Source organism: Scleropages formosus, chromosome 11, assembly GCF_900964775.1.
Source record: "Scleropages formosus chromosome 11, fSclFor1.1, whole genome shotgun sequence".
NCBI lineage: Eukaryota > Metazoa > Chordata > Actinopteri > Osteoglossiformes > Osteoglossidae > Scleropages > Scleropages formosus.
In genome coordinates, this window is record NC_041816.1 from 17,290,811 (window position 1) to 17,305,653 (window position 14,843).

At 41.8% G+C, this 14,843-nt stretch overlaps 1 protein-coding gene across 5 annotated transcripts in view; it reads right to left on the reverse strand.

Moving 5' to 3' along the window:
- Positions 1–204: 204 nt before the first annotated feature.
- The window catches only part of hipk3a (homeodomain interacting protein kinase 3a), a 45,009-nt gene continuing 30,370 nt past the window's right edge, over positions 205–14,843 (reverse strand). For 3 of the 5 annotated variants that reach the window (XM_029256155.1, XM_029256152.1, XM_029256154.1), the window contains exons 3-16: positions 14,536–14,659; positions 10,469–10,588; positions 10,265–10,351; positions 9,671–9,855; positions 9,010–9,169; positions 7,427–7,550; positions 6,845–6,966; positions 6,565–6,695; positions 5,364–5,525; positions 4,797–5,105; positions 4,165–4,311; positions 3,657–3,910; positions 2,204–2,334; positions 205–1,882 (exon numbers count right to left, since the gene is read on the reverse strand). In XM_029256155.1, the coding sequence (XP_029111988.1) occupies positions 1,427–1,882; positions 2,204–2,334; positions 3,657–3,910; positions 4,165–4,311; positions 4,797–5,105; positions 5,364–5,525; positions 6,565–6,695; positions 6,845–6,966; positions 7,427–7,550; positions 9,010–9,169; positions 9,671–9,855; positions 10,265–10,351; positions 10,469–10,588; positions 14,536–14,659 (2,512 nt within the window). In that variant the 3' untranslated portion in view covers positions 205–1,426. The remainder of the gene's footprint in view (positions 1,883–2,203; positions 2,335–3,656; positions 3,911–4,164; positions 4,312–4,796; positions 5,106–5,363; positions 5,526–6,564; positions 6,696–6,844; positions 6,967–7,426; positions 7,551–9,009; positions 9,170–9,670; positions 9,856–10,264; positions 10,352–10,468; positions 10,589–14,535; positions 14,660–14,843) is intronic. The other 2 variants (XM_029256153.1, XM_029256156.1) reach the window with 2 other exon arrangements.

Here is a 14,843-nt window from a genome sequence, read left to right on the forward strand (position 1 = left end):
GAAAATAGTAAAATTTCATCACATGCATAAATGAGAAAATTGCACACAACTCACACCTTTTCAAGCTTCAGCACTATATAGTCTAGGTCTATGTTTTTTATATATATATATATATATAGATATATATATATACACACACACACACACACACACACATATATATATATATATATATATATATATATATATATGAATGAATGAGACACACACCATATCAAATACCAAATACTGCATGGTTTGCTCAAGCTAAGATAAATCCAAACCGTGAAGCTATTCAGCTATTTGCATTTTTGTCTTTATCTAACCAAAGCCATGCCCACCACAAGTCTAAATATCTCAAAAATAAAGAAACCCAAAAAAATAAAAATGGAAAACAAAATAAAACAACAAAAATCAGCAAGTATTTAGATTGTATTGCAGTTTCATTAAACAGTATAAATACTGTTAGTAAGAGTATACTAAATAGAAATTGATTATCAAATATTAAGCAATATTTAATGTCTGCTCTTTGTACACTAGTTCATTCGGGGGGAAAAAAACCAAAAACAAACAGCAAACATTTGCTTCAGCAAAGCATGCCGTCTTTCAAAAAGGGACCAAAAAAAACTCCATTTCTCAAATATACTGTACAGTGAACCCAAACATAACCATTGCTCGATGCAGTACATAGCATCAATGCAGATGTATGCGTGTGGGGGTGTACACAATGACATGTACACACACATACACGGACAGACCGTGTCAACAGATTTGAATTTCAAGTGCTGCAGTCCAGTACATTAATATATAAGTAGTAACATTAACAACCTCAAATATTTAAGGCACTATGTGTGGAAACGAGTTACAATGCAGCGTCTCAGGACACGAACAATAAGAGCAACGTCTAGGCATCTTTCCTTTAATTTTTTCTGCCCATGCAAAAGACATGCAGCGTGAGGAACAACCTCTTCCAATAAGTGACTCGACACTGAAAACACTGAAGACACTGAAAAGGTACGAATAGTCAAACAATTACACCGCACTGGAGACATGTGTGCGTCTGTTGCCCTAGGACTAGATACTGGGATGGCTTTACAAATGGAGATGTGTCTTGCACAAGATAGAAGGCAATATAGAAAAATAATGGGAGTGAAAGGTGACTTCCACCCCCGATATTCACCTGTTTTGAAGAGTAACCATAGAAGATCCAATGGGAAGGTATATCAAATGTGCAAAACACATTAAAATTGAGTTTGATTTATTCATTTTTTCTTCAACTCTTTAAAGCTCAAAGTTTCAATTGCACCCAAGTCTACACGATTCAAAAAATATGTTTTTCTGTTGTGCCATGGCTTTAAAGATGCAAACCATGTTTTTTGTCGCCCCAACACATTTCATCTGAAGACTGGCTAGGGGCGGGCCGCCTGCTTGCGAACCAGCCCAGAGCTCAGATGTATGGGTACTGGTTGAGTTTGGGGGGACTGAGGGGGAACCCAGCGTAGGCAGGTGAGGCGATGTAGGAGTGGGGCGGGAAGAGGGGCTTGAATTGACTCTGGTGGATGGTGGGGGAGGGTAGCAGCCGGTGGTTGATGCCCACAGTCACCTGGTGTACGATGCCGCCCGGGTGAGAGATACTGTAAGCTGGCTGCAGGACGGGCCGTGTGGTGCAGGGTGAGGCTAGGATGTGGGCCACAGGAGCGGCTGTGACCAAAGGTCCGGCGGGTGGGTAGGAGAGAAGGGCGGGCTGATGCCCCCCCATGTGGGGGTGTGCTGTAGTGTGGTTGGGGCTGCCATGGGGCAAGGCGAAGGTGTGCCCGTGCACCGTGGGTGGGATGTAGGCCTGCTGGCGTCGGTGGCTGTAGTTTCCATTCCACTCCTGGTGGCAGGAGCCGTAATGCTGCACCTGCAGAAGGGCACAGCAGGTTCAAGCCTTTCAATGACAAATGAATCTTTGTGGATGAACAAAATGACTTTGGGCGAACTGCTACACAATCTCAGCATAAAAATACTGTTTTGCAGATTTGCAGTGCCCCTGAGTGTAAATACCATATTGCCATGTTAAAATCTTGAACCAAAAACAAAAAATGTAACAACAACAAAAATAAAATCAATAACGACAGATATGAGCCATGTCCATCAAACTGAGGTCAGACAAAACACCTTTAGTTAACTTCCATTGTGTAAATTTCAACTGACTTGCACTCTGCTGGCTTCCAGAACTGACCTGTCCAAATCCGAGGTGCTGCTGCTGAAATGTAGATGTCACCTTCTGCTGGCGGTTGAGGAGAGGGGTGGAGTGGTGGCTCAGTCGGCCAGGGGCACAGCGCCCTTTGGACTGGCATGAGGAGTCTAAGCCTGGAGAAAACATACCGGTACATCAGCAAGCCTTCTACTGAAGCTGATGGAATGGATCAGGCTGTCCCTCCTGTCCTGTACAGTTAGCCAAACAGAGGTTAAAGCACCTTGGTTGAAACCAGTGCTGCATTTGGGACAGGTAGGTGAAGTTCTGATTCAATTCCAGCTTTAATCTAAACTTTTAAGATTGAAAAACATGTTTTCACATCTTCCCATTTTTAATGGTCTGTCATAACTAATGTCAGAAATGCATAAGCCAATTAATCACAAAGTCCATGTGTGTCGATAGAGAAGTGAAATGCTTTTCTAGAATTAACATCTGAGAAACTAAAAAAGTTTGTGCTGGGAGCTTTAAAGTATGAAAGTGTGAAGCAGGACATGAGAAAGCTTCATTTGTGAAAGGTGACATCAAGGCACACCAGCTGTAGAGAAGGTTTACAGTTCAAAGATCTATATATTACCTGCCATTCAGAGGGCCTTTAAACAGCACTAGCACAACTGCCAAGCTTAGCTTGGTAACGAACACTGATGTGTATGTCTGGTTACACTCCATTTGAAGTGCATGCCACAAAGCCCCTATGAAGCCTTCAGGATGGCTGACACAGACATTCTGAAAATGGTGAGAACCTATTATGGCAACTGCAAGGCACTACATACTTAGAGTATTTGTCATCACAGCTGCTGAAATATATTTGAATGCTTATGTCAAGTGTTATGAGGCAGTATTATAGTTTTGTGCCATGCACTTCGAATAGCACAGCAGTAATATATATATATATTCCACAGTATGCACGCGCACACACCCACCCAAAGAAAAACAAAAAAAAAAAACAAAAAAAAAATATAGAAAGAGAGTGAAGGTATGTCCACTCAGAGCTGAGGTCCACGCATGAAAATAGGCTGACTGATAGAGCGCACCCAGAGTCACCTGTGACAGCCTCTTTGACCTACAAAGGTGTTATCCCCTGCCCTTGACATGTGACCTGCAAAGCAGACATCAGCACTGGTGACTCCCTCTCTCACAATCATGCTACAATCACTTGTGCCAGCTTTCTGACCTGGAAAGTGGTACTGCTGGAACCCAGGTGTGTAATCTAAAAGTCATGGTTAGTTATTCAGTTATCCTGCCATCTCAAAGGGAATAAAATCAATAAGCCTGCTATAACTGATAGATTTTTGGCAATTAAATGGGGTGTTTTCTCCAGTCTTTTGAACAACACACTGCACCTGGTAAGTACAACTGGAACAGGATGCTGACCCGGCAGCAGGAGAGCCAAAACTAGTTGTGCTTTATACTGAATGAGATACAGCGCTGTGATCACCTGTGTTGGCCATCTGCTCATCAGTAATGGAGTTGTTGTTCTGCACCCTCATGGGGGGCACCACCATGGTGCGCAAGCTGGGCTTGCTGATTTCCGCCCCAGAGGGCACACCAGCCTCGTTGCTCTGGTGGTTCTGGTTACCGTCACTCAAGTATCTGCGTTCCATGAATGGGCTGTCGCTTTGGCCTGAAGAGTCTGAGGCTGGCGAACCATCCACTGTGTCACAGCCACTCTCCTGCTCATCATCTGACATGCTGTAAGAGGCCAGAGAAGTCACACTGCATCACTGGGGGAAAAAAATCTGGCCCCTCTTAAATGTAACTGATCAGGCCAGAATAATTACACAGTGACATCAAAAATCCTGCATAAGAAAATATCTTCAGGAAAAATGGTGTCAATAAGTAGTCTTAAAGGACATTTAAAGCCACCTTTTATTTGAAAAGAACACAAAAGCACTGTTCCAGTAACTGTAGAATGGTGCAGTAGAGAGGTCCCAACATGCGGGTACCTGTTGGCCCTCTTGCAAGGTGAGGGACTGGACTGTACGGAGGCTGAGGAGCTGGTGCTCAGGGTGCTATCTGGGCTGCTGAGTGAGCACACACGTTCCATGGTCAGCGTGCTCTGGCACGCTTCACAGTCAGGGCTGCCTTTACACCTGCAGGGCAAAATTCCCAGTCAAAGAAAGTACAGAATATCTTAACCAAGTGCAATAAGTCCGATACATACTAAGACTTCCTGACAGACCGCATGAAGACATACATTACAAATAAAGCCTCAGCCTCAAAAGAACCCTTTCATTCAAATTCTAATGCTTTTTACACTGAATCTAAGCACTGAAGGCTTCCAGAAAACACCAAGATTTCAACAGAGGCTGCAAACAGAAAATATCAAATTCAGCTGTGGCCTTTTGTAGGCAGGAAGGCCACCGTGATCAGGAACAGGGAAGGCCAACAAAATGTGTACAGAGTGTACTTGAGATGTGTCTAAGAGAAAGAAAGAATAACTAGGACAGGGTTCAGACAATTACATCCTTATGGAGCAGGATGAGATTTAACATGAACACACCATTCAGAGTGTGTTGGTTGTCAAGTGAGAACTAGAGTGTGTGAGGGACACTAACTAAGGCAAGGTTGTACTCACTCCCCCAGCGAGTGTCTCTGGGTGTCTTCGGCCTCTTCATCTGTGTCACTACTTATGGTGATGACGCTGATGGCGGGGCTCGGCGAGTCTGCAATGACTATAGTCTGTCGCTGTTTGTGGGAGACAGTCAACTGATCAGTCTCCTGCCCTGCCTCACAGCAGCTTGGCTCCTCCTCGTGTGGCTCTGGCTCTGCCTCTCGCCCTGCCTCCGAGCAATCCTCTTTCTCCACATTCTTTACAGGGTCAGGCATCTTTGGGGACCGGCATGCTGAGTTTTGGGTATTGGTGTTGTGCACAAAATTATTTGTCCTGCAAAAGTAACATGAGAAGAAATCACAATCAGGGACACAAGGGCTGAAACAGAGAACAATTAAACAAAATGGAACTGATAGCTCATAAAGCCATCTTTTCTTTCCCTCATTATTAACTGAAAACTTATCTGTTGTTAACTTGATATCAAGCAATTAGTCTTTCTTAAAAAGGCTAATGCAATGTGGAACTGAATGTATAAAAATTGCAAAAATGCAACTTTCACAACACAGCTGATGCTTGCTACAAGCCCCTTACCTGTTTTGACAGGGCTTGTTTCGCTTGCTAGCAGCTGCCTGTGGCCAAACCACATGTGCGATGCCTATGCTTATTGGCTGGTGGGCTGACATGGTCATTTGGTTAGTCAGAAGAGGCTGGGGCATCATAGAATTGTAATGATTGCCATGGGGCCGCACTTTTCTGAAAACAGACGGTGAACAAGTGAGGCTGATAACACGAACCAGCAAATTTGCAGCTAATTTTTGTGTATTATCTCAAAAGAAAGCAAAACATTTCTCTTTTTTCTCCTAACCTGTGGATAACAAGGTGTTTTTCATTTGTTTAGTTTAGCAGCATAAATTTATTCTTAGCACAGTGCAGATTCCTTTATAAATTAATATATAATATTTTATATGATCTGCTCTAAATTGACATGCAGCAGGTCCACCTATTAATACAGCTTGAATTGTAAGAGCAGCATGGCCAGTGTGTGAATGGCTCAAAACAACAGAACTTGTTTTTCTTAAAATCTACTTTCAAGGCATGTGGTCGTGAGGGTCTACAATTTCTGTACAGGTTTGTTTATTTTGTCCTTAATTGTGATTTTGTGAAGAAAGTCATGCACTGTTTCTAAGTAAGTTCTGAAATGGTTCTGTTTATTTGCAGTTTCTTTTTCTTAATTTGTAGGCTTCATTTTAAAGTGAAAACTATACAGCATACAAGTAACAAACCCTTTATGCATTTGTTATCTCAAGGTATATATTTTCTGAAAGGTGAATGGGTAGATCAGTTTTATGATCCTTCTTTTACTTTCACATGGCTGAATTGTACACTGAATTTCAAAGCAAAACCTTTCCATCTTCCTTAACCATCCTGTTCAATTCAAATATATGCATATTTTTTTCATCACATCTGAAGACTCCCGTCTTTGAACATGACATTAATGTATTTTCGTGTTTTATTGTTTGTGTTATCTGTATATATTATGTTTATCTGGTTTTTGTGGGTATTATTGCTGATATTTTTCACAAAGTTTTATGACAGTAATAAATGAAATAAACTATTTGGTTTCAAATTATTCCCACTGAGGTCTCTGTATTCGGCATTTCATTTCCTTCCCCATTGAATTCTCTCATTTGGTTCAGCTTTCCTGGCACACATACATTCCCCGAGTTGGTGACACGTGGTCCCAATACCACCACACATTATGGTAATACAAGAAGTCCTGCCAACAACTCACCCCCAGTCTCCCAGTCTCTGTGGGCCGGCCACAGTGTCAGATGGCAGTGTTGTGGAAGGAGGAGGAGCCACTGGCGCCACCTGTTGCCATGTTGGGACCAGAATCTGTTGTGCCCGATTAGACCATGTCTGCTGGATGGCACAGACACAGTCAGTCACAGTCATACCATCAGAAAGATCACCATTCAAACCTACATATTTAAATCAGACCACAAAAAGTAAACTATATAGGCTGAATGTTACAGACAAACTGACAAAACAGATTACATATTCTTTCTTACCTGCGTAATGACTCCAGGTCGGATCTGTAAAGGCTGTATAGCAGGGGCTTGGGTCACCAGTGGCATGGCATTTTCCATTCTCACTGGGTAGCCATTTGGCTTGTTTGGATTTGGGGGGACTCCTGTATGTAAAGCAGCATGATGTGTAAGGACAAGATTTGTGAATGCGAGGCAGCCTACGAAGTCCCAGGTAGAGCCCTGCTGTAATGTCTTGAAAAAAGTACTTAACTTTACCAGTTTTTTTTATATATATATAATATTTACACAAACAGTATAGTTAAGTATACAAAACAAACAATGCAAAGGTCAATGGTTTACATTTACATTTTTTCATTTATCAGATGCTTTTCTCCAAAGCGAAGTACATCTCAGCGAAAATACAACTACTGACACTGACCATGGTTTTATAACTCAGTGCTACTGACACTGACCATGGTTTTATAATTGTAAGAATATCAATTTCACTTGCAAATAAAAAAAATTTTAACTACAGGTATTCAACTTTCAAAGGTTGCTATCATCACACTATCCAAATATACATGAAGGGGCAAAAAATAGAACTCAGTCTCCAGAGACTCATACCTTGAATGGCTGGGGGGCAAAGAATCAAGGCTTGCTGAAAAGAATCGTTACAGCCAAATTGTGCACTTCCTGTCTGCAACGATATCCCCGGATGCATCACAGAGGGAGCAGATGGTGCTATAGCCTGCAGGGTGGAAGAAGGGATGGCGATGGGGATATAAGCCTCTGTTTGCTGTACAGGAATGTTTACAATAAAAGGAACAAATCTGCCATGACAATTACAAGAATATGCCATTCAGGTAAATGAACAGATAAAACCATAAATAACTGCACTGTCAGCAATAGTCCAACAGATGGCAACATTGTAAAGCTCAATGACTGCAGTCAGGTAATGCAGAACTTCACAAAACAACAGGCGTTTCTTTCAATGCCTGCCAACACCTAAACTATTAATTAAATAATGGGCATAATTCATTAATTTTATTTACTGAATTATACTAAAGCAATCCATATCTGAAAAAACAAGGCTACAAGTTACACAGTAACTACATAAATTTAATATCTAATCTTGTAAATAATTTCCACATATGCAGGTTTGAACAAAAGAATAATGCTAACATGGAACCATGTGTTCTTTCAAGAAATGAAAGCCATTTGTTGTTTTATTAAATCCAGTGGATACAAAAATTTGAATCCATCTAAATTCAGATTCAAACAAAATCCAAACTTGTGTAACTACAATGTACTTAAGTGATTAAACCCAATTTTGCATTTTTTCTTATTGTATACAAAAAGAGTGGGGGGGAAGAGTAATGTGAAATATCCCCCCCCATGGCAAACTTTCTCCTTTACCTTCCAGTTTCTGAAAATGAGTGTAATATTAGTCAAAAGGCTGGTGACAAAATGAAAAACAATTCAATGAAAAACGAAGTGCTGTAATGATAAGTTATTCAGCTCTGGCAAAGCCCAGCCCAGCAATTCCATACTGTATGTTCTCGCAAACTTATTTCAGTACAACAAAACTGCAGAGTGAGGAGAGCATCATGTGAGTGCAGAATTGTGTAATGACCAATAGGCGGCCCAGGACTGCCTTTTTTTTCTTTTTTTTTTTTTTTAAATCACAACATCCACCACCTGAAACACACACCAGAAAGCATAGCTTTTGAACCAACAGATCTCAACTACAGCTGACTAGGTACTAACTGGTTCTGTGCTTGTTCAGATTATAACTGCCCTTCAAACAAGAGCAGGATGGATATACTGCATTACCCAAATAGCATTGCCCAACAATCGCATCCCATATTTCTGCCATGGCCAGTTCTATGAATCCTAATGGCCCGTTTTTGTTTGCAACGCATCCTACATAATGGCTTAGTTCATTCACATGCATCTGCATGCAGCACTCTTAGTCGCCTCTGCACAGCACCTGGAAAGAGAGCAAGTGACCATCCACTCACACAAACTCATTTCAATAACTGGGAGAGCTTTCACTCCCATGGTGAAGCCTCACTTTGTTACAGTAGCAAAGTGGAAATAACAAGGGGAAAGGGTCAGTGTAAACACAGCACTCACCGCAAGAGGCCACACAGTTTAAAACTACAAAGCACCCTTCTCCATCACACAATCTATCAGAGGGGGCTTACTTGTGTATGGACAGTGCCCATCTTGTTGAAAGCCACAGTCAGATTGCCTGCATTGGTCGAGCTGACAGGCCTCATAAATGGTGTCTTATTGCGGTTTATTACATCATACGTGTTGGACCGAGACCGGCACACATCCATGATGTGGAAACAAGATTTGACACTGGGGGAGAGACAAACGAATCTTGGTTAGTATTTATCAACTTAAGGAAAAAAAAAAAAAATCCTTTCATTTTTCTTAAATTCATGAGTAACTGGACTATACTGTATAATTTTTACTAGGAGCATTTAATTTCCAGTAAAATACACATTTGCAAGCTTGTAAATATTTCTAAAGAATTTCCAGCTTTAGGGATGGAAAGACATAACACTTTATTCTTCAGTTATTAATATGTTAACATTTTTAAAGCTTAGGTTAGAAAGCAGCACATCTAATGCTTTCCAACATAAACAATGAACAATTGATTTTACTCATCGGTATGACCTTAAAGAGAAGCATGCTCAGCATGTAGGACACCTGCGATGTTCGTTATCATGCAGGTCATGTCCCACAAAGCTAGCTAAAAAAAACAAAAAAAAGGCTGCAGCACTGCAACACTCTGCAGGTGCATTGCTTGAGAAGCAAAAAAGCAGAGGGAGAATAGGGCTGGGAGCAGGATCCTACTGGTTGCTTTGTGGGAAGTCCAGAAGGTGTTGCATTGTGACAAACGGGTGGTTCAGAGCTTCGTTTGGTGTGATCCTCTTCTCAGCATCGATCAACAGCATCTTCTTCAGCAAGCTGACAAACTCTCTCCGGTCAGCCTTCTCTGCCAACAAGTCACTTCCTTCCAAGTTCATCACCAAGTTCACCTGATGAAGTAGGTTGGAAGGATATGGGCAAATTATGATTTATACCAATATCCATTATGATCTACTTTTGATATGTGACACTTGAATTGTATTAGATACCACCGATCAATGCACAAATGTTTTCAGAGGCAACAATACACATAATACTTGCGCATCTGCAAACATATGTGCACACTTCGGCTATGGCCATCTCATTTTAACATTCAAAAACATGAACTTACTGCTTAAGCAAGGTATTTCCAATGCCTGCAGGGTCTAACTAATGAAAGCTTAAAGTCTCAATTTCACTACTTTCAGTGATATAAAATGAGAAAATACATCTGCTGTGCTGCATGACACAAACATGGGTATTAAGAGAAAACAATTGAAGATAAGCAGCATGTATTGCATTCATAACAGCTGCACTTACATGCGCTATATCATCCAAACAGCTGAAGATGTACTTCCTGGCTTCCTTTGACTTCATGCTTGTCTCAGCCTCATGTTCTTCTGTTGTCTGCAGAGGCAAAGCAAAGGGTTAAAATTGGGGCCGTCTGGCAGCTGTGGTCTCACGCAGAGCCCAGATGAGGCTCCCTGATTCAGAAGGCATGGCTGCAGTGGATGAGGCACACACCTTCAGTCTCCAACTAGCATAGGGTGAATCCGAATCCTTGCAGAAGAAACGGGTTGTTTTCGTCCCCAAATTCAGCAGCTGTTCACCGGGTAACCCTTGTGTCTGAGAAATGTAACGTATCTGTTGGGGTGAGGAGGAAAAAAAAGGAAGGGGGCATTAACCTTTTTAGCAAATGCCCTAATCCAGGCAAATGTACATGAGATACTGTCTATTTGTACAGAAGATTTTTTTTTTTTTTTTTAAATATTGCCAAACAGTTTTTAGTGCTGCAGTCTGCACCTTATTCCAAGGCAAAAAAAAAAAAAAAAAAAAAAAAAAAAACAGCCCCACCCAAACCCTCATACTCTGGAGAAAAGCACAGCATCCCAATCACACTCACCAGCCTTTTCACAGCTACTACAAGTTCCAGCTTTCAAAATATTTTGAGCAAATGTCAATATATGACTCAAGTTTCTATAAACGTCTAAACAGTGTTAATTTAATACTTCAACACTACTAACATTGGACTAACGTCTTTGTTTGCAATCAACATTCTCGGCACAAGAAACATTCGGCTGAAAGCAAACACGGCCCCTGTAACTAAGATGTGGCCTGTGTGATGTCAGGGTGATAAAAGTATATTTAACAGTCAAGCTCATGGAATCCTTCACCCCTGAAGAAACAGAGGTGTTAAAATTCAGATTTCCATTAGCAGCATGGTGTCACTGCAGCGAGTGACCAAGGTAAGCACTATGGCATTCCAAGATTTCTCATGCCATCTCCCTGATTTTCACCACAGGTGCCATTTCAGCAGCTCAGTTGTGCCCATACTGGTTAGAAGATTTGACAATCTTTTTTTTTGTGTTGCAAGACCCCTCACAAACATTCAAACTCACATTTTTACTATGTATAATGTGTAAATGAGTCAAAGCCATGAATGAGGCTATTCTGAGATTGACTCCCCTTCTTAATTCAACTGTCCAGGCCGTGAACCAAACGGCTCCGCTACTTAAATGGATAAGACAATACACTTCATCCCATTGTACCACATAGGTACACAATTAAATATGTTCATTCTGTTCACAGCCCACAAGCGCAATTCACTTGCCCTGAAAACAGACACCGGTTGACTTGCGCAAACAGACCATTCTTCAACCCCTTACGTAAGTCGAAATTTACCTACGTCAGATTCCCTCTCCCCCCGTTACAGAACCCAGCCTTCTCATTTCCTTTGCATTTGTTGCAAACACGAGTATAAAAAAAATTACACAAAATTTTTTTTAGTAAATGTCAGACATTAAACACTAGTAAGACATAGGCCTAGTCAATTAAATTTTTACATTTCTATAAAGCATAAATTTAATAAAGACTACCGCATACAGTACATGTACGATACTGTACTATGCGTGCTTACCTTACATCTAGTCATATGCTGGCACACAAAAGGGTGCTGCTGTTGTGTAATTTCTAATTTTTCCATCTGTTATTGGACCTTGATGTTTCTTCATAATTGTTTTCATGCTAGCTGTTCCTTTCATGTGCTCCTTTATACGTGCAGCATCTTTCACCATCGTATTCAGTCGATACGGCTAAACCTGGTTCGCGTGCTATAGACAATCTTTGCCCACCTTTACGCTTCCTTATTATGTCTAATCTCCAAATCAATTGTTGTATGCTTGCAAGATTGCTCTCGTTTTTCCTTCAAGCGCACGTTTACCACCAAGTATTATAAATAATAAAAAGAGTGGAAAATATGCAAAAAAGCACTAAGGAAAAGAGATGCGATCACAGCTCAAAACACACGAGAACTGGGAAGATGCAGCTTCCTGCCTTGTCTGATTACGCCGAATTGCGCGTAACAAAAAAGCGCTATCCGTACATAACATGTATGCCTGGAATTTAAGTAACTATAGACTTACTCAAGTCGAATTTATGTAAACAGAGGTTTATCTGTATACTGGGATGCTGCTGTCTCATGGCTAAAAAGCTTGAGATCTTGGTTTTACTAAAGAGCCACTGTTTACACACAGCAGCAAAAAAACCACTCAGAAAAGAGAATAAGGTATGTCTATGAGGTTATCCAAGACTGACAAAGCTGTCATGTCCTGGAAGGCATACCACCAGTATTTCAAAATAATCCCAACTCTCGGCTCTTTGAATTGTGGCAAGCTGACTCATGTTTAAGGAGTGGAGTCTAAAGAGGATGGGCAGTTAATTCACGAGTGAAGCAATGAGGGTGCATGGATGGATATAGAATTCAAGCACAGTTGTAGCATGAGGTGTGTCTGTGAAGTGAGAAGCTGTTGATCGGCTTGGGCAGAGGAACCCTGGCTCACCACTATAAATATATTCTGCTGTGTGAGGTGGAACTAGAACCCCGAAAGGAACAGGAGCCAGGAACAGCCAGCCAAAAGTGCTCAACCTATCGAGACTCATCGTGACTGCACTCATGGGTGACACCCCACATCACACAGAAGTTTTCTTTAGGGTTCTCCTTAGGAGATAGATATATTTAAACAAGCAGATAAGGGGAACACTTTATAAACTGATAAAACACGGTAGTTGCAGTAACATTAAAAACTAATGCTGTTGGACAATGGTTATAACATAATGGCAAAAAAAGTTACAACAGCAAACAGCAAGGCTAACCCCATGATCAGAGTATGGTGAAGACAGGCAGTCTGGACTCCAGGTACCCCAAGAGTGGCATTTACCTCACCCCTCCACATGTAACCTGAAGCCCTAGGACAAGGCCCTGGCAGACATGCTAATAAAGGGCACACCGCTAATACAGCAACAGCTGCCTGTCGTATCGGAGTAATCGTAGGCTTGGCCAGACAGACATGCAGCTCTTGCACTATTAGTGAGACAAAGAAGGCTGAAGCAGGGCTAATCTCAGCCTGCTATGTGTTGTGCTCATCAGCACATCCACAGCAGGGGAGGGGATATCACCCCGCACCCTCTGTACACTCCCTCCGCTCACCCCATGCCTCTGGATGAATGCCGCTACTGCTAAAAGCCATCTATACTTTGGCTGACTAGTAAACTTTAACTTGTACCACCCATATACATTTGACAAGGTTGGATGCCTCCTGGACTCCAGAGGTGCAAAATCCATTTTTTTTTTTCCCGTGTGTACAAAACCAAACCAGGAGGGCTAGAGTTGCTACTGCTGTTGCTTTTTTCTGAGCTGGAAAACTGTGAAAAATGACACCAAGCTGGGGACACTGGAAATATTTTGGCTTCTACACGAGAGCTTTGGAAATCAATGCAGGCCTGAGGTATAATGTATGGGCTGGAGGGATGAAAAAGGGGTTTGACAGCTGAGCTGCAGCACATTGCTCCCCATGGCCAATCACTTGAGATGAGGCTGAAATACTTGAAAATGAAAACACTGCATGAATGACCATGCTGGGAGGACCACCCACCACCTCCCACTCTGCTATATTTCTCATAGCTTCACTGTGCTGGCATTTCACCAAGTTCCCCACAGATCACCAGGAAGTACTGCACTAATCTGGGCCTGTTTCTGCTCATCCTCTATCTTTCTATTCACCTCCCACCCTGGCACATGCTGACATGCACGTACACGCAACACCGCACATGTGCACATAAACACACAGACACACACCCATCTGCACACATACTCAGCTTTGTACCTTAACACCGTGCTGCCTAAAATATATTTTTAGTTGAGAGATTTTTTTTTTTTTTAATTTTACCAAAGTACATATGTATGCATGTGTACTGAGAGCAGTAATGACAGAAGAACTGATGTATGTTTCATAGTAACATTCAAAATTACTAAATCTGTACACACAAAACAAATCCAAGGGCTTAGGTAACATCTGGTTCTTTTATCGTGTTCCTGTGAGAAACTGCACACCATAGGCACATGACACACACTGTATATGAAGAAGGGGTTTTAAGGAGCCTTGCACAGTGCAGTACAGAGAGTTCTGTAGTAATGAATACCTTCAAAACAGGTAATTCAATGAAAGATGCAGGCCTGAGCAATACCACTGCAGGGCTGCCAGGGAGCAGTGTAGAAAAGGGCGGTGGTGCCCCTACATCCATCCGGCCATTACCTGATCATATTCCAGTGCTCCCGGGTACAGCGGCCATCCAAGGAAAAGCTCCGCGATCACACAGCCCAGTGACCACATGTCTATGGCTTCACAAAACGGCAGCCCCAAAATGATCTCTGGAGCTCTGCAAGGGAAAACGGAAAGCAAGAGAAATTAACATAGTTACACTTTTCATCAGTCTGTATGCACACAATACAGTAGCCAAGTTTCAACGTGTTGACCAGCCAACAGTTCAAGAACTATGCACCAGTGTGACTTGTCACTTTTGTAAATATTTACTTTATTATTCATGGCGTCTCAATTTTTTT